Source organism: Exophiala oligosperma (genome assembly GCF_000835515.1).
Source record: "Exophiala oligosperma strain CBS 72588 unplaced genomic scaffold supercont1.7, whole genome shotgun sequence".
Taxonomy (NCBI): Eukaryota; Fungi; Ascomycota; class Eurotiomycetes; order Chaetothyriales; family Herpotrichiellaceae; genus Exophiala; species Exophiala oligosperma.
In genome coordinates, this window is record NW_015622824.1 from 350,020 (window position 1) to 370,231 (window position 20,212).

The 20,212-nt window shown below is 51.1% G+C and overlaps 7 protein-coding genes across 7 annotated transcripts; 3 read left to right on the forward strand and 4 right to left on the reverse strand.

Moving 5' to 3' along the window:
- Positions 1-4,508: 4,508 nt before the first annotated feature.
- PV06_07438 (uncharacterized protein) lies at positions 4,509-5,018 on the forward strand (the record flags this gene model as incomplete). Its single annotated transcript, XM_016408686.1, has 1 exon — positions 4,509-5,018. One exon carries the CDS (start codon positions 4,509-4,511, stop codon positions 5,016-5,018), a length of 510 nt encoding a protein of 169 aa, XP_016260440.1.
- Positions 5,019-5,907: 889 nt separating this feature from the next.
- Positions 5,908-7,400, forward strand: PV06_07439 (uncharacterized protein; the record flags this gene model as incomplete). The annotated part of the gene is made up of 2 exons (XM_016408687.1): positions 5,908-6,854; positions 6,974-7,400. The coding sequence occupies 2 exons, from the start codon at positions 5,908-5,910 to the stop codon at positions 7,122-7,124; spliced, it is 1,098 nt and encodes a 365-aa protein (XP_016260441.1). The 3' UTR covers positions 7,125-7,400.
- An 83-nt stretch (positions 7,401-7,483) lies between these two features.
- PV06_07440 (chitin synthase export chaperone) lies at positions 7,484-9,429 on the reverse strand. Its single transcript, XM_016408688.1, has 2 exons — positions 8,272-9,429; positions 7,484-8,208 (listed from the first exon to the last, which is right to left on the reverse strand). The coding sequence occupies exons 1-2, from the start codon at positions 9,088-9,090 to the stop codon at positions 7,885-7,887; spliced, it is 1,143 nt and encodes a 380-aa protein (XP_016260442.1). The 5' UTR covers positions 9,091-9,429; the 3' UTR covers positions 7,484-7,884.
- A 327-nt stretch (positions 9,430-9,756) lies between these two features.
- Positions 9,757-11,624, reverse strand: PV06_07441 (uncharacterized protein; the record flags this gene model as incomplete). Its single annotated transcript, XM_016408689.1, has 2 exons — positions 11,402-11,624; positions 9,757-11,348 (listed from the first exon to the last, which is right to left on the reverse strand). Exons 1-2 carry the CDS (start codon positions 11,586-11,588, stop codon positions 9,757-9,759), a joined length of 1,779 nt encoding a protein of 592 aa, XP_016260443.1. The 5' UTR covers positions 11,589-11,624.
- A 320-nt stretch (positions 11,625-11,944) lies between these two features.
- Positions 11,945-13,051, reverse strand: PV06_07442 (uncharacterized protein; the record flags this gene model as incomplete). The annotated part of the gene is made up of 1 exon (XM_016408690.1): positions 11,945-13,051. One exon carries the CDS (start codon positions 13,049-13,051, stop codon positions 11,945-11,947), a length of 1,107 nt encoding a protein of 368 aa, XP_016260444.1.
- A 502-nt stretch (positions 13,052-13,553) lies between these two features.
- Positions 13,554-15,117, forward strand: PV06_07443 (uncharacterized protein). The gene is made up of 2 exons (XM_016408691.1): positions 13,554-13,969; positions 14,075-15,117. Exons 1-2 carry the CDS (start codon positions 13,910-13,912, stop codon positions 15,071-15,073), a joined length of 1,059 nt encoding a protein of 352 aa, XP_016260445.1. The 5' UTR covers positions 13,554-13,909; the 3' UTR covers positions 15,074-15,117.
- Positions 15,118-15,182: 65 nt separating this feature from the next.
- PV06_07444 (uncharacterized protein) lies at positions 15,183-20,144 on the reverse strand (the record flags this gene model as incomplete). Its single annotated transcript, XM_016408692.1, has 1 exon — positions 15,183-20,144. One exon carries the CDS (start codon positions 20,142-20,144, stop codon positions 15,525-15,527), a length of 4,620 nt encoding a protein of 1,539 aa, XP_016260446.1. The 3' UTR covers positions 15,183-15,524.
- Between the last annotated feature and the right edge of the window lie 68 nt (positions 20,145-20,212).

Sequence of the window (20,212 nt, forward strand, 5' to 3'; positions counted from 1 at the left end):
AAATTGCCCAGAGAAGGCCTAACCACTCCCGGCACTTTCGCCCTTGACCTGCTGGTCTCAGACTCCGGGAGTCCAGGCAAGAAAACGCAAGTATCTGCAAACAGGCCGATCATACCTAAAACCACTCCCACTGCAGCCACCAAAATCTCTTTTGACAGTGGATGGTGAGAGACATTATTTCCAGACCAAAAGCCTACTCAGTGGAGACTCGTCTCTTGCCATCGGTGAAATACAGTACGTTGCTACAGAGTATGCAGTACACTTTTGTACAAGATTAATACACTGCCTACTGCGTATTGTACGGACAACGAACTGGTGCTTTGGCCAGGACTTATCCAGCCGATCGCAACATTGGTGGGAATGAAGCCCAAGCAACCCAGTCGCTTGGTATCGTCCAACCTGCAATGGGTTAGTCAGTCAGTCACAGTGTCACTACAGCCAAGGCGTACGGAGGCCCAGTCAGGTGTCAGCTGAGAAATCCTTAATATTGTGTTCATGGTAAGGAGTCAAACAATAAAACCATGCACTGCTGTCACCGGGTGGTGGTTATTTCTGGCTAATGGACTAGCTAATAGCCCGAACAGGTGCGAGCATTTGCAGTGGAGGAAGGCAAGGCGAAAAGGCGGGCGCCTGGATGAGAAACAAGTCAACAGACCAGTTGACATGGTAGAGACCAGCGCGATCATGTTACAGGCTCCTGAGTGACCGTATGGTATGACCATATGTGAAAGGTCCGTGGATCTTTCTCTGGCTCAAGGATCTGGACGGCAACCGAGATTCACCACTCCAGGAAAGGATGCATAGTTGCCGTCTGTCATCCCTTGCGAACCCGGGTCTACACTTGCAACTCGTATGTGGCGGCGAGTGAGGGACGAGTACGTCCAATTCGAAGGTGTCAGCTGCTTCCGAGGACCTAAAGGTTTACCGGATATGTTGGCAATAAATAATACCTACTTATGTAGTAGCCATCAAGGAGGCGATGGGTACGGAGTATTGAATTCTACCATCCGTGCACGCAATGGCGGGTTGCTGAATCCGTAGAGATGAGGAGATACAATAGTCTGAGGGTCAAGTTTTAGCTTTGGTGTGATCATAATCATGAATAGTGGACAGCTATGAAGGGGCAAGCCGAAAAAGAAAAAGAAACGAAACACCATAAGCTTGCAGGCAGGAAAAAAATATTCGTGTGGCGTAATAAGCAACCACTGATCGAAAGACATTGTTTCGCATGCATCCACCGCCCGTCTGCGCCTTGAACGCGTGTTGTGCACAGAACAGGGTTGACACGTCGGCATTCCATTAATGCGGAATAATCCTTGTTCGGGAAGTGCCAGCATGTAATTGAAATCATACTGCGAGAATTGGACGAGGGTGTCGTGTCGCCGAGGGAGTGATTGAGATAACGAGGATCCGTAGCCTCCTCCGTGGCACTTGCGAATCATACCAAAATTGTGTGACTGTTGGGAGTTCCGATGGGTCATCCGGCTAGCCATCCATGCATCATCCTACAGGCCTCACCGAAATGAGCCTTCTGAGTTCTAACACGACTTGTTCGCGCGCGCGTCGAATCAAAGGGGCAAATTCATCGACGACAGGCGAGAGTTTGAGCATGAACTTGTAAAACAAGCGGTCCGGAGTAATAGAGCAGCATACCACTGTCAACCACCAGCCTTTTCGGGCTAAGCCTCGTTTCGTGATCATGATGGCCATGCAGTAGTCGACCGTACGGCTACTTGTACGGACGCAAATCTTCGTCCTTCGAGAAGTCGTACTCGGATCATCGAGGCCCGTGGAGTAGCAAGGACTTTGCCCGGCATGCGACCCAAGATGGACCCCGGCAGCGTGATGAGCACAGAGTGATGATGAGGCAGACAGTGATCTACTAGGTGCTAAGGTAGTCAAGGATGAATGGATCCTGTCCTAGATCATCCTCTCCGGTCTCATATCGACACTTGACTGACTTTTAGAGCCTGTCCGGCTTCGCTTACACCTCCCCTTGGCTTGCATTTTGACCCGCGCTGCGACACCACTTGATGGCACTTACAGTATTATTACAACCGTCCACTCAGGAGTACGAGTACTACACACAACAAATTTGCCTCTGGAGCATTCACCACTTTCACTGACACCACCAAATGATATACGGCTTCCGAGCGTCCAAGTTACAGCCGGTCTGGAGCTGATGCTGTCTCGGCAACACCAGCAATGATGGATTCTCCGTGCATATCCTGGCTTAACTCGTACAAGTACGGGACTCTCCTGCGTATCACTAACACCTTCCAATCTGAAAAAAGAGAATTCGAGAACGACCGGTCAACTTTGGCCTCCAGAATCGCAATGGGATAACCAATTACAACACTAGAGTCGCCTTCTTCTATCCTCCTCAAAATGTTGCTTCCTGGCGCCTTGTTGCACCGTTTGGCCTTGGAGACCGCATCGCCCCCTAGTGCGTTACCTTGCTCGTTGCTTTTGATTTGTTGATATCCTTGTTTGGCCCGTACGTTTGACACGGTCAACTGCGTCCAGACTCTGCCCCTGCCTCTGTGAATGACGACTTCAAATCTTCCTACGGACGAAATGGTAATGAACAGGCCTGTAACGTCGACACGCATCCAATATCATGGCAGCGTGTGATGATCAACTCTATGCTAAACTGCTTCGCCTCCGTCAGTCATCTAACAGACATCGGCATCCGGTCAGGATGATCAGAATGTCGAATTGCGGAAAAGTTCCATACGCAGCTGCCACGAAAACTGAAGCGATATCATACTTTTCGAGCACTCTTACGTTTGCAGAGGTGGCCGATAGACTCTACGCGTGAACCTCGTCTACAAGGGGATCAGAAGCTAATGGTCAGGGGAGAATCACCGATGCGATCTTCAACATTGTAACATGATTTCTAAGGCTTGCGCTCGCGATCAGCACGCCTTTTTCCGACAGTATCGCGGTCCTGTAATCCTCTAATTTTTCAGCACCACATTGTTGCTGCTCGCCACACTCAGTCTCTTGGATTGCATCTAACGACTTAAGTGACTCCGTCCTTTGGTGTGGTGACTTCGATGTCTTGCTTTTCCGCCGCTTGATGGGTCATAGTTTTGGGAGTTGTTCTGCTTACCTACCTAGAGATGGCCGAAGTACCGCTTTCCATGCGGGAATTTGCACCTGGAAGGATGTTTCGTGTCATTGTATGAGTTCGTACTTCGTATTTCCGCCAAATGACTTGTCTTTTGATCTACAATACATCTCGATCTGTTGGGTTCGGGAGCACGAGCTAGCTGATGTATTGTATCTCTTGGCCGCTGTTGAGCACGTCACCATTCAGGAATAGGTTATTTACGAGTACGAGTACGTGGAACCGCTGTGGGCTAGATCTCGAGCTGCTTTACGACATATTTATAGGCGGGCGGATTGCTTGATATCCCCGACGGCCCTCTCTCAGCCCATTACTCGTATTGTGTCAATGTTCAGCCTGTACACGGTACGGTAAGGCCAGTGTCACAAGACGTAAAAGATTCGATCCAAACGACAAGCCTCGTTATTCCAACTGGGTCAGCATCCATCTTCGTCTTTTGGAATTCATATCGACTACATCGATGATGGGGGTCTCTGTGGCTCTAGTCGTTTTGACACAAGCGAGAACATTTGTGACGAGCCAATAGAGTGCCTAGTGTTCCCAACCTAAGCGCAGAAACATCGGGCCTTGACACCTGAAGTACCAATTTTTGGGGTGGCCACATTCTTTCCAATCTGAGGGTCCAGTTGGCTAGACTCGTACTGGTTCTAGCGAGGACAGAGAGGGTGGTGCGTGCGAGCCCTTTCCCTTTACTCGAACAGATACAGTACATACGACTATGTGCGAGTCGGGCCCCTCACATCGGTTCAATGGCCCGATTTTACTGCCTTGTACGGAGTATCTCGATGCCATCTCTCAGCAACGCCGAGCTGGTCTCCTGGAAGACTCCAAAAGCGAACCACTTTTTGGACTTTGCCTCGATGTTTATGAACTTTTGCCAAGCACTATGAGATACTGATGTTGATCGTAAGCAGAGGTTTCCACAGAGATCGACTGTGACTCTTGACAGTGACTATCACACCATTGCTGTCTGAAACAATCTTCCACACCGGTTGACGCCGCCCCAAAACACTGAAAGGTCACGCATTTCTTGTCGCTGGACGGAGTGGGAAGCTCGTCGAGATATCATCAAACTAACATTCGACAACACCGGAGTGGTTTCGGAATTCGATCGTTCATTCCTGCAGTCCACCACGTGCGACCTCGTGCTAAACCATACCAACTCTGGAACACGGCACCTGGGGTTCGACATGAATACATCTTTGGCTGCCCCGCATGGCACACAGTCCTACAATATCCAACTTGCTATCCGACACCAGAGACGCTGGAGACCGCTAGTAGACTTCATTATGTCGTAACCCTCGTCCGGAATCACTCGGATGAAAAATGGCGTTTGGTCATCTAATGGTCTCAAGCTAGTGGATTCTTTGCAACGATGTCTACGCGAGCAAGATGTGAGGGCACGGAATGGGTTGGCTGCACATTCGAAATTTTCGACACTCCCGACAACAAATCCTTCCCATGGTCCGTGACCCGTCCATGTATGCTGTATGCACGAATACACCACGAATGCATCTCGTCGCTGGATCAAGTGGCAACTCGGCTCGACCATGTCGTCCAGGCTAGCGAACAGACTGCCCATGTCACCAGGTCCCCACCAACTACGAGCAAAAGTCCCCGTTGCCTATCTCGACGGATCACGCAGAGCTTTGCTTTGCCTGTCAATCAGAAATTCAACTGCATACCCTGTCTTGATGCTCGACTTGGCATCATTGTCCTTGAGCAAGGGCAGCTTGCAGTCGCAGACCATGTCCAAAGAAAGTACGTTCTATGGTATGGTCAAAAACAAAAAATGTGCAGCAGACGAGAGGTCCCATATGGTTTCCCAAGTTGCCGTCACCTTACGCTGAATCCTCATGCCTTCGAAATACCCAAAATTTTGTGATGCTGGTCTCTTTTCACACACAAAAGGTGTGAGTCGCCTTATTCAGCAAAAGTTGCCTGCAAATTCTCGTTGAACAAAAGCCTTTGATAATGTTTTGAAATTTGTTGTCAAGAGCAGACGGTGCGAATGATATTGAAATCTCAAATACAGCCCACAGCAGGACCTTTTGAGCCAAAGCTTCCACCACTACTGAGTATAAGAAGCGCGGCTGTCTTGGGTAGACATCTCACTGCCATGACTGCCATGTCTGCCGCATTCTATCCGAAAGCTGTGGCACTTTAATGGTTAGTCCTCTTACCACAATCTGCGAAACAGGCAAATACCGAACACGGCAACACTTGTCACAACCATTTCATTATGACTGTGCATGTGAGCTGTAATCGATGTGTTTCTGGTGTTACCGCCAGAGACCATACTACTTCTGGTCGACCTAGTTGGTAGGTCTTCGTACTCTAAAACACTCCAGAACCTTCTTGCCATCTCGGTGACAGTGAGAGCGAAGCTTGACTTTCATCTGCATGCATATTCGCGAGGACAAGCTCTCTTCATCTTGCAAATATCAGATCTCAGATCTCAGATCCGCTGGCCATGGTGGTTATACTGAGGTTTTAGAATGGACAACTTCCGTGACACTCTGGGATTAAGGAAGTTCTATATCCCTTTCAGGCAGGTATTCTGACCTCGATCTGGCAGGTAAGCAAACCAATTACCATCCAGGCTTCAACATCCTGGACAACTGTGTTGTAGGCCTCCCCCCTGTCCATGTCGTCATGTCACCGTCATATACTTGTCCGCATTACCCCAGACATTTTCTTTCTGAGGAACAAAAAAAGAGCGATTTGAGTGAAGAACCAACGACAATTCATCAAACAAGGTCATGGCGATGACAATGACAACGACAACGAAACCCAGCATCACCATCGACCTCTCGCGCAAGCAACCTCCGACGCGAGATCACCCTGACTCTGCTGCCGCGGTCAAGGGGCACCTCCCTCCTGCCAAATCCACAAAGACGCATCCGGTGCAATCTTCGACCGGCCAAAACAACAATGCAAGCCTCTTCTTCGTCGGCACGGCGACCACGATCCTCGAATGGCAGGGTCTACGCCTCATGACGGACCCCAATTTCTTACACCGGGGAGGCCACGTCCACCTGGGCCCCGGCGTGCGCGGCACCCGCAGGACCGACCCCGCCGTCGACCTCCACGACCTGCCCAACATCGACCTCGTGCTCCTGTCGCACTACCACGCCGACCACTTTGACCAGGAAGTCGAGGCCTCGCTCCGCCGAGACCTGCCCATCATAACGACGCCCCACGCCCGTCACCACCTCGGCGGCAGCACCAAGGCGCCCGGCGAGTCCTTCACGGCCGTCCGCGCCCTCGACGCGTGGGAGGACATGTTTGTCGATTTCGCCGCCGCTGACGCCGCGTCGTCGTCACCGCCCCTTGCCCATGAGCCACGCATCCACGTCACGGGCATGCCCGGCAAACACGTCGGCGACGGTCTCCTGGCCAAGGCCAACGACATACTAGGTGCGGTCCCACCTACCAATGGTTGGATGCTCGAATTGGGTTATTCTTCGTCGTCTTCGTCCTTCGAATGTGGCTACAGGATCTACATCTCAGGTGACACCTTGTACGTCAGTGACCTCGAAAGGATCCCACAACTTTACACTCACGCCGGCAAACCCATCGACCTGATGCTCATTCACCTCGGAGGCACCACCCTTCCGGGCCCTCACCTGCCTTTGATCATGGTCACCATGGACGCCAAACAAGGCATTCAACTCGTCAAGTTGATCCAACCGGACTTGACGATACCCATACATTATGAGTAAGTTGTTCAGGTCCCCTTCTGGGCAAAGCGGAGCAAATACTTTTTTACTCACTGTCACTCACTCACTCACGCGCTCACCCTTTTTTTTCGCTTCTTTTCTGACAATTACTTGATAGTGACTATGACGTCTTTCTGTCCCCCCTCGATGATTTCAAGGCCGAAATCACAAAGGCTGGATTGGACGAGAAAGTCGTCTACCTTGACCGCGGTGATCGGTTTGACTTTCGAGTTCGATCACCATCACCGACTGAGCCCAAGACTACTTAGGTAGTAAGCAACCGGTACCATTCGGTCGAGAATATGAACTTCTTCACGGGGGAGAAAAGGGTTCTGAAGGGGAGAGAGAGGGAGATGTATTGCAACTTACCTGGAGTTGACGCACAACTACGCCTTTGGTCCAAGGTTGTTATTTCGTTCTGGTCCCCCCTTTGAAGAAGGGGGGACGTTTGTAAAAGTACTCCGTAAAGGAGCCCCCCAGGTAGTTGTTGGACCGAAGCGAAAAAATCACAAACGCAAACACAAATGATATGTCCCTTTTCCACATCGTACATACCTAAACAAACCCCCTCTTCCTCGAGGGGGGATCGTGTTGGGAAAGTCGGCTTACGTGTGAAAAAATAACGAGCGTTTGTATAAATGGTATCGATAATAACCAACTAAGGTCCTGACCGTTGGGTAAGGTCAGGTATTACAGTATAAATACCCGTTACTGTCTCGGTTTCCTCTACTAATGCTATGTATGCTTCGCTAAAAAAACCACAAAAATCAAAAAATCAAAACATGCCCTTCCTTTTGATATGCATTGTCGACAATTGTGTTGAAAACATAAAGTTCCCACATTGTTCACTCTTTAAAAAGCCATCATGCCCAATTTCCATTCCGCCCAAAATCATCGACCGACTCCATCTGCGTAATCCATGATGTTGATACACACTCTCACCAGGCGGATTTTCTTGAAGCGTCGCCCAAAGGAAACATTTCCCTCTGGTACATTCCGTCCAGTGCAGGCTGCTCTGACGTTGGGCGTCTAATAAGCATATTCCCTATCCCGAGCTTTCATCGCGTCATAATCCTCATAATTCCCCAATTGTTTCCTAATATCACCATAACTGTGTCTAGCTTCAATCATATTTCCATATCCCGAGTTTCGATTCGAAGGAAATTGTTGTGGGTTTTGAGGCGGATACTCCATGCTCGGCGAATCGTAGACACTTTCTCGACCAAACCCGTAGACGCTCGTCCGGAAGTCTTCGCTGGCACTGGGCTCAAGTAATCCTTCCTTGACATCCCAATGACCTTGCTTGGTGCCGACACTGAACTCGAGATCTTCTTTGGTGATGCTGTCCCAGTACTATTTGAAGTTGTTAGCGAGGAAAATCCACAAAACCCAGACCATCCAAAAAATCCTACTAACCTTGTAGACCATCATGACGCCCAACAAGTTGCAGACAGTCGCAAAGAACAGTCCGTCAAGATAGTGACTAACTCCTTCGCAGATCTGCTTGGCGAATACATACAGAATGACCTGTCCAATGATGAAGAAAAAAGCGCCAAAAGCTAAATCCCCCAACGGCCACCTGTCCTGCAAGGTGTTTGCGACCAGGATGACTTGCATGACGAAATAGACCGCCAGACAAATGGCATTGACGATGTACAAAACGATGAACAGGCCGGTGGTGTTTGTTGGTGACAGACCGGCCCATCCCTTGAACGTAAGCAGGCTGACCGCAAAGCTGATGATGAACATGACCAGGCTGCCGAGTCGCAATAGCCAGACTGACAGTGTAGTTCCGTCTTCGTACAGTTGAAACCCGACGAATCCATTGATCAAAAGACTCGTGCAGAGCGCACTGGCGAGGCCGTTCTGTACCGCCACAAACCAGGGGTATGCACTTTGATTCGTTGCTTCAATCACCCCCGCGTCCAGGACCAAACTGACGACGGTCAACAGACTGTAGATGTAGAAAAAAGTCAGAATTTCTTTCCGGCCCACAGCGGTGAATTTCGAGCGAACGTGGAAGATCATGATGGCAGTCATGGCTAGGGCGGCTATGTGCGCAAAGTCGGTGGCAGCCTGAAAGATGATGGTGTTTGCGAGTTCTATTGATCGAGCACTGCATTCCGGTAATAACGCCGGGTTGTGGGCGGCCGTGAAGTCGGTGGGTGTTCCGAGAAGGTAGCACAGTGGCAGAGCCGATTGCTCGCACACTGTGTCGAAAGAGCCAAAGCCCATGGTGGGCTGCCTCTCCTTGATGCGACCTCGAAGGGGAGAATGAGGGAGATGAGGCCGGCAAGGATGTATGAAAAGCGAGGATGATTCGAGAAGGACAAGTGAGCGTAGGTGAAACGTCTGAAAGGCGAGAGAGTGTTATGACAAGAGGCCAAAGTCTTTGGAAATCTAGGGACGTGGTAGGGTTCGAGGTGGGCAGAAGGAATAAGTGAAATTGGCGTGCTTTGGAAAGAATGGCGATACCCTGTATGCGAAGATGAGATGACTGAGGAATAACGAGTGTTGTCGGGTGCAAGAAAGAGTCGAAAGAGTGGTGTGGATGTGCGATATGGGTGGTTGTTGGTGAGGGAACGAGGCTCTTCTAACAGGGAATTAAAGATCTTTTGGTGTCTCACCATTGCGGCGCAGGCAATAACATACGCTATTCCCCTTCTGGTTAGACCACTTCCACGTTGCCATAGCCCCTGAAATAGCAACACCACCGAGCACAAGTTCTAGGTACGGAGTACTCGTAAGGAATATACAACAACTTTTTGTCCAAGCATCAATAATACAAGGAATATCCTTAAACCCAACTATCAGATATCAGAGACACCAAAACGCCTCGCTAGCCTATTGCCCTCTCATAATCGTCATGTTACTTCTCAATTCCCAAAGTCCCAGCATCGCTTACGCCGCGATACCGAAGTCTTCCATATCAGAAGCAAGCTTCTTTTTGAAGTTGGCCAGTTGTGCAAGGAGCGCGTGGGCATCCGCCTCAATCTCAGCCCTCTCATCCTCCCAATCTGACTCGGTGTCGATCTCGTCACTGGACGCGGTGTCGTCTTCATATATCATGTCGGGCGTAGGGACTCTAGACCTCTCGCCTGCAGACTCGGTTTCCTTGTTGATGACTATTGGGTTCCTCAGCTCGTCGAGCACAAGCGAGAGATGGATACTCATGGCTTCCTTCTCCTCCTCAAGTTGACGAACTTTGGATTCCGAGATGGCCACCTTTTCTTCCATGATTTGTAGCATGTTCTCGTATTTGCTGGTGAGCTCACGGATTTTCTCCGACTGGGCATCTGCGCTTTCCTGCACCGCCTTCATCACAGAGGTACTACCATTCTGCTGTTGCTGACTGAGTGTCCAACGGAGAGTACGAATTGTCTCTTGCATCTCGGAAATCTGGGCGTCTTTCTCAGCCGACGAAACATGGTCCTGGTTGACAATGGCCTTGGTACGGATATGCTTCGCCTGGTCAGCATATCGTAGGGTTGATAGAGTCTCGTCGTAATCGGACGGCGCAATGCATGCAATCATGGCGGTTTTGGAGTTGCCGCCCAGTGAATCCTTCAATAGCCACGTCAAGATCGAATCGCGGTAAGGCACAACGTCACGATTGGTCCTCTTGTTGTTGTGCATTCGAGCATGTTTGGGATCAGCCAGTGCAGCAATAACCCTCCCAAGCGTTGTCAGCGATTTGTTGATATTCCCACCTTCTCGTAGCCGCTGTCCTGTCGCTTCTGTGGCCTTTGCACGTTCCGATCCCGCCAGATCAACTAGACGAATACGTGCCAATCGCTCAGTGGTTTCGTCATTGTGGTAGTCGTGGTGGATCTGTTTGAGCATGATTGTGAAGACGGCATGGGATCGTGACGAGGTATCGTTCATCTTGGTCGATGCAGTTGTCCTCGAACTATCCCCCATCCGCATGTATTTCAGGATCTCAGTGTAGTTTTTCACCTGAAGTTCTGTCAAGTCTTTGACGTAGGGTCCCTCGGTGGGTGACTCTCGGATCTTGAGGTATTGAGGTGGATCAGTTCGAGGCTGGAAAAGATCTCTAACATGTTCGTTGTACACCTCGAAATACGACACACGCACGCTGTAGCTAATATGGGGACTTTCGTTGGACTCTATCCGCTCAAACATGTCCTCACAGGTTCGTGGAATCAAGCCTGGCTGATCTGGAGTACCCATCATGGTGTAACTCTTTCCCGACCCAGTCTGACCGTAGGCGAAGATACAAGTGTGATAGCCTTCGAAATTGTGGTCAAGAAACTCTTCTCCCAGAGAATTGTATACATCCTCTTGCGTAGCATAGTGGTTGTCACTGGTGTTGTGAGACCAGAATGATCGATCGAAAGTAAAGTTTTTCTCTTCGAGGATTTTTCGAGTCTGGGCGCGGGCGTTTGCAGGGTCGGTCGAAGGAGGTACGAGGAGCTTTGTTGATTGAGTGGTTGGGTTCATCTCGATTAGACATTGAGCGCCTCTGTCGATTTCTAGGCGTGGATCAGTATCAATGTTTTCGCTCTTGTAACCTGCTGCGACTCACCGCGAGGCAGAAATCCTCTAACTCTGACCACGACCTTCACATTTCCGCCTGGGTTCATGTTGCTACTAGCAGGTGTCGCAGGGACACTGACTGGTGTCTTCGATCTGAGAGAAGGACTTGAGGCTGTAGAACGGGTGGGTGTCTGCGGCCTGATGTTGGTAGCACGTCCCGGACCTGGCGGCGCCATGTCAACAGCTTGATTCAAAAGTTGAAAACACTCGTCTATAGCAGCACGATATCGAATCTGTAACGAGATGTACATCCAAACGGAGACCAGCGAGAAATATGAAGTCTCGGACGCAATTATGGAGTAGTCCACGTACTGACTTGGCCTGGCGAGCCCTGAAGCGAGATAAAAAGTTGCAGTTTGGGGTTAGAAGTAAACAATGACATCACCCGCTCTCATTGGTCGACACGACTTGGCTCGTATTCGTGACCATACAGGTACATACCGATACCTGCCTTACCTACTTACTGAGGTAGGTAGACAGCGATTTGCAGTACCCGCGTAGCCCTACGATACTGTCCGGCGGCTTCTACATGTCATAAATCTAGTCCGAGTACTCTCACTGCGTTTCCACCCAAGATCTTCCTTCTAGCATCCTGGTCTTGAGGCAAGCACCCGTCAATCGCGGCCTTGTTACTCTCTACGCTCAGCCACTTGCTATCCTTTTCATCCCCCAACGGTGGAAAGAAAGGATGATCCGTACCGAACATGACTCGATCCACACTTCCGGCCGCCTCAATCGCGGCCTTAAGCCCCGGTTGTCCATATATCACCGCGTCGAGGAAGATATTGGAATGCAGGACGTCCCAAATTGACCGCTGCGGTCCTTGCTTGTGGCCCCCATTCGCGATGAACTCCCGCTCGTGCGCGACGCACGATTCGATCCGGCCTGCCAGGAACGGCAACGTGCCCCCAGAATGCGCAAGCAGGAACTCGAGCTTAGGGTGACGGTCGAACACGCCGGAGAGGTACATTCTCGACACGGCGATCGTGGTCTCGAGAGGAAATCCCAGGGCGAGAGGGAGGACATGCCCGGAGCGTGCGATCACGTCGGGTCCGCCGAAAGCAGAGTCGGGTAAGCCGTAGTGCGGATGCAAAAATACCAGCGTCGACGTGCTGGCGAGTGCCGCGTAGACATCGTCCAAGGCGGGATCGTCCAGGCCGTTTCCCAAGCCAGTCGTGCCCATGATGACGCCCTTGACGTGCGGGAGGGTCTTGAGACGCCGGATCTCAGACACAATGTCCTTTGCCGGCGCGGACAACGGGAGACAGCCAAAAGCGTAGAGCTTCACGCCTTTGTGGGCCGCCGAAGAGTTGTTATTCTCGGCGCACGCCTTCTCGAGGTCGTCGTTGATCTCTTGGGCCGTGGAGAGTGCGGAAGATGGGTCCAGAAAGTCCAGCCACGGGTTGGCGAGGCTGATGACGCTGCATGTGATTCCGTGCGTGGTCATAAAGTGCCGCTTCGAGTCGAAGGAGGAATACGTGCTGTCGACCGGCCGGCCGCGCGATGACTTGGGCCGTGAAAGGTCATCATCAGAAGCGAGGATGATAAGTCTCGGGTCAGCACCAGGTTCGGACGGTAGATGAATGTACGGGACCGTTGTGCGTGACGACAACAATTTGATGTACGAAGGCGGGTACATGTGAGTCTGTCGGCAAAGTCAACAACATGTTACCAAGGCCATCATACTACTCGCTTGTAAGCGAGCAGCGACGACGAGGTCGGTGTTGTATAGGCATGGACATATTCTTCAAAGGGAAATCTTCGTCTTGACCGTCTCGCCTCGATACTCGTAGAGGGGGGTTGGATTTCGACTCACGTGAATGTCCACCACCGGGAAAGAGGAAGAGGACGACATGTTGTCAATGGATCTGTAGCTTGTATAACTTAGGATCAGGAGCAAACGTTCAGGATTTTGTTTTACTTGAGAATCTCAGAGCACCTTTGGTCATTTGGTGTTACAAAGGTTGCTCTAAAATGTTGCTGTGTTGCAGTAATGAACGGACTCCTCCGCGACCCTCGGTCTGGCTACTTGGTTGTCGTTATCAGCCGAGCTCTTATCGAACGAACCACCGTAGTATCAAATACTCATCCAATCAAGTAAATCTTTTATCATTTTCTTGGGTAGATCAGACCCCTTCATAATCGGGTTTCTGCTCGTATGATATTCTTTTTTAGCATTTTTCCTTTTCATCTTTTGAAGGTTGTACAACTACGATTTGAAGGACGGGAAATCTGGTCTTGCGATCATCTACTCCATATACTCTGTCTGTACTTGGGTACAAGCCGGATCAAATTACCCCAGGTCATCCCATTCCAAGGTACAGATAAGCGCGAAGTCTCACTAAGCCAACCGCTCTCATCAAAACAAAGGGGGGGTTTCAGGAGTACGGCCGGTACTAATACTACCATTCGATCGCAAAGCTGCCGATTCCAGCCTAGAAGATAATCAACTAAACTCCCTGGTCCACTTCAGCCTCCTTTCCCCAAGCAAACAAGTATGGGATCACTAGGGACCACGGTTCAAAAGGGCGTGGAGCAAGATGATCTGGTTATGCCGGTAAGATTTCTGTTTCTCTCGAGTCGATCGACAAGCGAATATATATCAAAGACAGGACGATCTACACAGAAGATTCTAACATTTCACTTGTGTGCGAGCTTTTAGTTGATTGATTTCGGGGCTTTCCTGAATGGCGACCCGACGAGCAAAAAACAAGTGGCGGACCAGATTGTCCAAGCCTTCCAATCTTCCGGGTTTTTGTACCTACACCACCACGGCATTTCCCCCGACGACATCTCACGGGCGTTTGACGAGTCGGCCAGATTCTTCCAGAGGCCACAGTCACAAAAGGACGAGTTGCAATGGACCACACCGGACTCCAACAGGGGCTACGTGGCCTGGGGTCGTGAAAAGGTGACTCAATCCGCCGATCCTGAAGAGATTGCCCGGCTACGAGCGTCGAACCCGGACCTGAAAGAGTCGATCGAGATCGGGCGTGAGGGAGTGCCGGGTTTTCCCAACCAGTGGCCATCTCGATTCGGTGACGATGAAGGCCAGAAATTCACGAATGACATGCAAGGGTTTTCCTTGCGGCTCAAAAACTTGCACATCCAAGTCATGCGCGCCATCGCTCTCGGCATGGGTTACGACGAAGGTTTCTTCGACGGTTATACCGACGCCGGCGACAACACTCTCCGCCTCCTGCACTACCCGTCCGTCAAGAAGAGCATCTGGAGGCGGAACCCCAACCAGGTTCGCGCCGGCGAGCACTCCGACTACGGTTCCATCACCCTGCTGTTCCAGGACGACATCGGTGGTCTGGAGGTCAAGTCTCCCCGGGGCACGTGGGTGCGCGCGACGCCCATCCCGGGTACCATCGTGGTAAACGCGGGTGACCTGTTGTCCCGGTGGAGCAACGACACCATCAAGAGCACAAACCATAGAGTCATCCAACCTCCTCCGAAGGAGACGACTACACAAGACGGCGAAGAGGACGACGAGGACGCAATGGTCCCCGCCCGGTATAGCATTGCTTATTTCTGCAATCCCAATTTCGACAAACACATCGAGGCCTTGCCCGGCACGTGGGAGAAGACGGGCAAGAAATACGAAGGCATCAACAGTGGGGATTATTTGGTGATGAGACTCGCCGCGACGTATTGACCTTCTTCCTGGGGATTAGCAACAACGACAAACGAAAAATCAAGCTTAGTTTTGCAACATGTAAATAAGCGATTTGTGTCTTGCCTGTATGTGTGTGTGACTGTGTTTCTGACTACTTGTATGAGAGTAATTCGATCCGATGTTCCCCTCCTAACTTCACCTGTGTCGTCCGTCTTGTAGACGGACTCCACTTCTCGAAGGCCACTCACCCCAGAGATATATCGAAAGAGACCTTTTCAAAAAGAGAATAATCGGTCACAATCTTGGAGTTTTTCCTACTAGTTTCACATCTGCAACAATGACAATGGTTAATTTGCTGGATCAAATCATTGGCCTTTGAAAGACTGGGTGAGAAAGCGGGCTTGGAAAGAGTTCAAGGTACAATGGATCCAAGATTGAATAGTAGAGACATCCATAGAAAATCAATCGAAGTTGGTATACCCAAGAACGCCTACGCTTCACCACCTAAATAAGAACCTTCTCTGCGTGTGATGGTCGCCGGCCCCGATGCTTCTTCTCCTCCACCTCCTCCTCCCACGCCACCGTGAACAGGACACGAAGGATTTGGAGTCCTCGGTCTAGGAGCCACCGTTGCTGGAGGGGGTCGAACATCGTCGTTTACACCACCATGAACGGGGCATGACGGGTTTGGATTCGCCTGCGTCGTCGCACGCGGTGGTCTAGCGATAACGTCCCTCTCCCCCGCGGCCGTTGTGGTAGGGCGGCCGGGACTGAGATCCCTCCCGCGGCTGCCGAACCTCGAATACTCGCCTCGTCCGTCCCGGTCACCCCCGCGCATCATGAAATCCGCAAACCCAGAACCCTCGGGCCTTCGCTGCCCGAGCTCCCAATCCTGGTCGTCCGCGCCGTCTGCTCTGACGCCGACGTCGACGCCGAACCGTCTCCGTTTACCGATCGCCCGCCGCTCTCGCCACCAACCCATGCTGTATCTGCGCCCGCCAAACGCCGTCTCGAATTGTGGTTGTGGCACCCACTCGGCGCCATCGGGGATGATTTGCTGCCGCTCCTCGTCCTCGTCCTCGTCTTCGGGTGCGGCATGGATGCTTTCGGGTCGGTCGTCCGCGTCATACCCGAAGGATCGGCGACGTGGTTTACCGCAGCACTCACACAGACCGTCGTCGACGCTGTGGCATAGATCGCTGCCGGCCAAAAGGGACATGGTCCCGGCCAGAGAGCAGGGGTTGCACGGTAGCACGCGGCGCATCTTGGTGGTGAGCCAAGATGCCACGCAGAGGCCAACGATGACGCCCAGGATGACCTGGAGCTCCAGTTTGCTGTCCTTGTCTTGTACTAGGCGGGACCTTGTGACCGTCGTGGCGGTGGTGCTTGTAGTAGTCGGCGACTGCCTGCGAGTGAGGCGAGAAGAATTGGTTGAAGATGAAGACGACGACGACGAGGCGCGCATGTTTGTGGAGATGGCTTGAGCCATGTAAATCTGGTAGAATTGGATGACCGCGTCAACTAGAGCGCCTTGGTTATTCGCACCGACCAAGGCTGCCGGGTCGTGCTTGTTCGTGCCATTAATGACGGCCTGGAAGTAAATGTCAAAGGTATCTGTAGCAGAAGGGTTGGATGTTGGTGTGCCGTTGGCGCCATTGAACAACGTCATCTCCTGGGCGAGGTTGTTTTGGATGCGAAAGTCGAAGGAATTTGCACCGGTGGTGCTGATCGGATTCGAGCGCAAAGACACACTGCCACTTTGAACCGTGGGTGGATTGTTGCGGTCGATAGAGGTAGAGTCATCCTTGAGGGTCACATTTGCCTTCAGAGCTTGAATTTCCTGGTAGCAAATCATTGTGGTGACCTGGCTTTTGTTTGTGCTATCGAGTTTGAAGTGGCCGAACGTGAAGGCAAGACTGGGGCATCCCACGGCGGGGTTGTCGCCAATGTACTGTCCTCGACTTTCTCCATAGTTCCCGTACGTAGACGCATTCGAACCGAAGAGTAGATCCAACTGTGCCCCAGCGTAGGTACCTCCTCCTCCAGAAGGGAGCTCAAAGTTATTCTCGTACGTCACAGTATTTTCGGATCCGCTGGAACCACCAAGCTGACATGAGGCCGGAAGTGATGCTGTAGCGGTGACAAAAGCTTGATCGGTGGCAAATGCACTGTCTGAGCCGGCCTGTTCAGTAGACACGTTGAAAGACGAATTTGGTAGGATCTCGCATCGCAAGTTGGCGCGTACTGCAGGAAGAATATGACTGGACGACCCACTCACAACCGACGCAGAGTCAGAGGACGCTTCTGAATTGTTGAGAGACAGCTTTGGGAAGACTAAGCCTTGGTAGGTGAATTGAGGATAACTGACATCTTGGTGCATTATCAGGTCCACAATTGCGGCAGCTCCGTTGTCAGTAGAGAAACTGTTTGGCCACTGCAGGCTAAAGGAGTCGAGCTGGGTTAGAGTGATGTCGGGTCCGTTGACAGTAACGTGTTGAACTGTGTAAAGCGCAGAAACGAGAATGGTCAATACGCTTGCCAACCCAGCGGCCAAGATGCTCGACAGTGCACCAACATAACGGGTACGGATGGCTCGTAAAAAAGCCCAGGGAGGTGTCAGTCCCAGTAGATGATGGAGTACGGATTTTCGACTGATAGCGTCCCCCTTTGCTAAATTCGCCCACGGTGCAAAAAGAGCCGCATTGAAGTCTAACATGTTGACCAGAGAAGCGACTATCAATGTGACAATACCAGGGATGTAATGGCTGTATATCTCGGTCCATTTGTCGTCTGCAACCGTATATAGTCCATTGTGCTTATTTGAATAGTGCTGGACGACCTCAAGGACAGCGATCAACACCACTGGGAGCGCCAATGTAACGAACAAGACTGGTAAAGAAGCAGTAAATGGTAGCCACCATTTGAGGTCCATGTTGGGTTTTGTTGCGGCTTGCATTGGCTCGCCCTCCGAGGCCACGATTTTGAAACTTGTGGTGCCAGAGTCGGTGATAGCAATGGCAGTTCCAAATTCGAATCCAGACAAGGCTGATTGCTGATTGGCGAGATTTGGAACACCCTGCTTCCTCAAAAGCCTGTTCAGCTCAGTGCTTCGTGTAAGTATCGTAGCGATGGCAGCGATGGAGCTCGGATCGCGCGGAACAACTGCTCGTGGAGCGATGAACACAAGAGCAATGCAGATGATCACCAAGATTCCAAAAATTGAAGCCATGGTCCAGACTGAGACATCATTGACGCGCAGTCTGCGTTCCTCGTTGGTCAGGGACCCTCCATCAATGTTGCTAGTGTTGGTCGCCCTCAAAGATAGGTGAGCGTACTGCGCCAAAACCCCTTTGTAGGTATCCTGGGCCGCGGAGATCATCTTGTCCGCATCCAACAGCGAGCTAATATCTTGATCGCCTTCTCCAAGAGCCATGAGCGTAAAGATACCACTAGAATTCGAAGAATTATCATCGTTGACGATGTCGCCAAATAGAGCATCAGCTGATGTAGCGGATTGGAGGAAGACGTTGGTGGCATTCCAATTCGAGAAGTTGGGCAGACTACTGTTCGATCCCTCCCCCGACTCAATGGATATGCCTTGGCGGCTACCACTCAACTGAGTTTTATTGGTCACCTTGACTTCAGTCATGGTATAGGAAGGCTTGCAAAACACGTTTGTCATATTAGTGAGAGTTCTTGACACGTCACTGGCGATCGTGAAGGTACCGCCCGCAAGTTGAGTGGCATTATCGAAGAGAGTTTGTTCATATTTGATGTCGGTCAGTGTGAACAGCAAACCCCGAGGGCCTTGAGAGTCTGAAGTGTCCCCAACGGTGGTGCCACAATATATCTCTTGCATAGTACCAGTTAGCTGGTGTCCAGGAACAATCTCGGTATATGGGTCGTAAGCCGGCACACTGACAGAGGACGCTCGGCTGCAAGCATCGCCGGCTTGGATGGTGAAAGATATATTTGAAGAAGATGCAAATGCGTTCGCAGAGTTGGTGTCATTGACGACTGCGGGAGTATCCAAATTGACATCGAGTCGACTGCAAGTCACATTCGGAATAAATGCCTGGACGTCGCCCGTGATGATCGCATTCTGTCCGATCGACGTGTTTGACGGCACCGTGAATGCGCCATACGCCAAATCGATCGCAACGCCGTTCTCAAGGGGTATCCCCTGTGTTTTACTTCCATAATATGCATACACCGGCGAAGCCACGGACAACGAGGTTAAAGGCGTATTGGGATCGAATGAGTCGGCGCTGAAGCCTCGTGCTTGGATTGGAGCATTGCTCTGCTTCACCTGTGTTGGCAATGGAACTAAAAGTCCTGTTGAAAACATCGTAGCAACTTTCAATAAGATAAACCCGACAACTGTAGCCATGACGGCGAAATGGTTATTCCTGGTCGCTTCAAACAGTGCCACCAATTGGAACTTAGAAATATAGTCGACAAAAAGGCTTTCGGAAGCTTTTATAGGGCCGTCTTGAAGGGCATCGAAAGGCATCGCCAGCTTCGCGTGATAATCAACCAACCTCCATACTGCAACGATGACGACAGCAATTACTGTAGGAGCATAAGCCCAGGCATAATGCTTCATATCGCTGGCGACATGGAATCCGTCGTTGGTGCGGTCGAAGTGCCAAAGGAGGGCCAGCGCCAATACCAGGAGGGCAAAGAAAATGGCGAAAAGAATCAAGGTCATCTTCTTCAGCCATATGGGAGTCCATAACGGAGGAGCCGGTGGTTGTAGTCGAAGTAAAGATCCTTCGTCGGACTTGTTGTATATTGATGGTTCCTGAAGGCGAATGGACTCGGGTTCGTCTTCTTCGTGAATAGGGGAAATGGGCACGTATTGACGAGGCTCGAACCTTTTCGAGAAACTCGGTGGTATTTGTCGAATCGCCGGGGCACCCCGTATAGATGGAAATCGACTGGGTGTTGGTGCGTTGTATTGGGTCCATGATGAAGAATCTTCTGGATGTTGATGAACGGCTTCTGGTAAAAGTCTATCGGAGCTGTCGTCCTGTCGCCGCCTGGCCTGAGCCCGCTCAGCGTCTGTCACGGGAACATCGAGATAGACAGGGGGTTGATTGCTGTCCATTGCGCGAGGGAGGATGGTCGGGCGACATTGTCGTCTGGAAGGCTCGCTAGGTCATGATTTTCCTGGCC

Bases quoted from the DNA above. Each gene is read 5' to 3' on its own strand.
- PV06_07443 (XM_016408691.1), top strand. From the start codon at position 13,910: ATGGGATCACTAGGGACCACGGTTCAAAAGGGCGTGGAGCAAGATGAT. The intron at 13,970-14,074 runs GTAAGATTTCTG...GCGAGCTTTTAG, and splicing joins AAGATGATCTGGTTATGCCG to TTGATTGATTTCGGGGCTTT.
- PV06_07440 (XM_016408688.1), bottom strand. From the start codon at position 9,090: ATGGGCTTTGGCTCTTTCGACACAGTGTGCGAGCAATCGGCTCTGCCA. The intron at 8,209-8,271 runs GTTAGTAGGATT...AACTTCAAATAG, and splicing joins GCGTCATGATGGTCTACAAG to TACTGGGACAGCATCACCAA.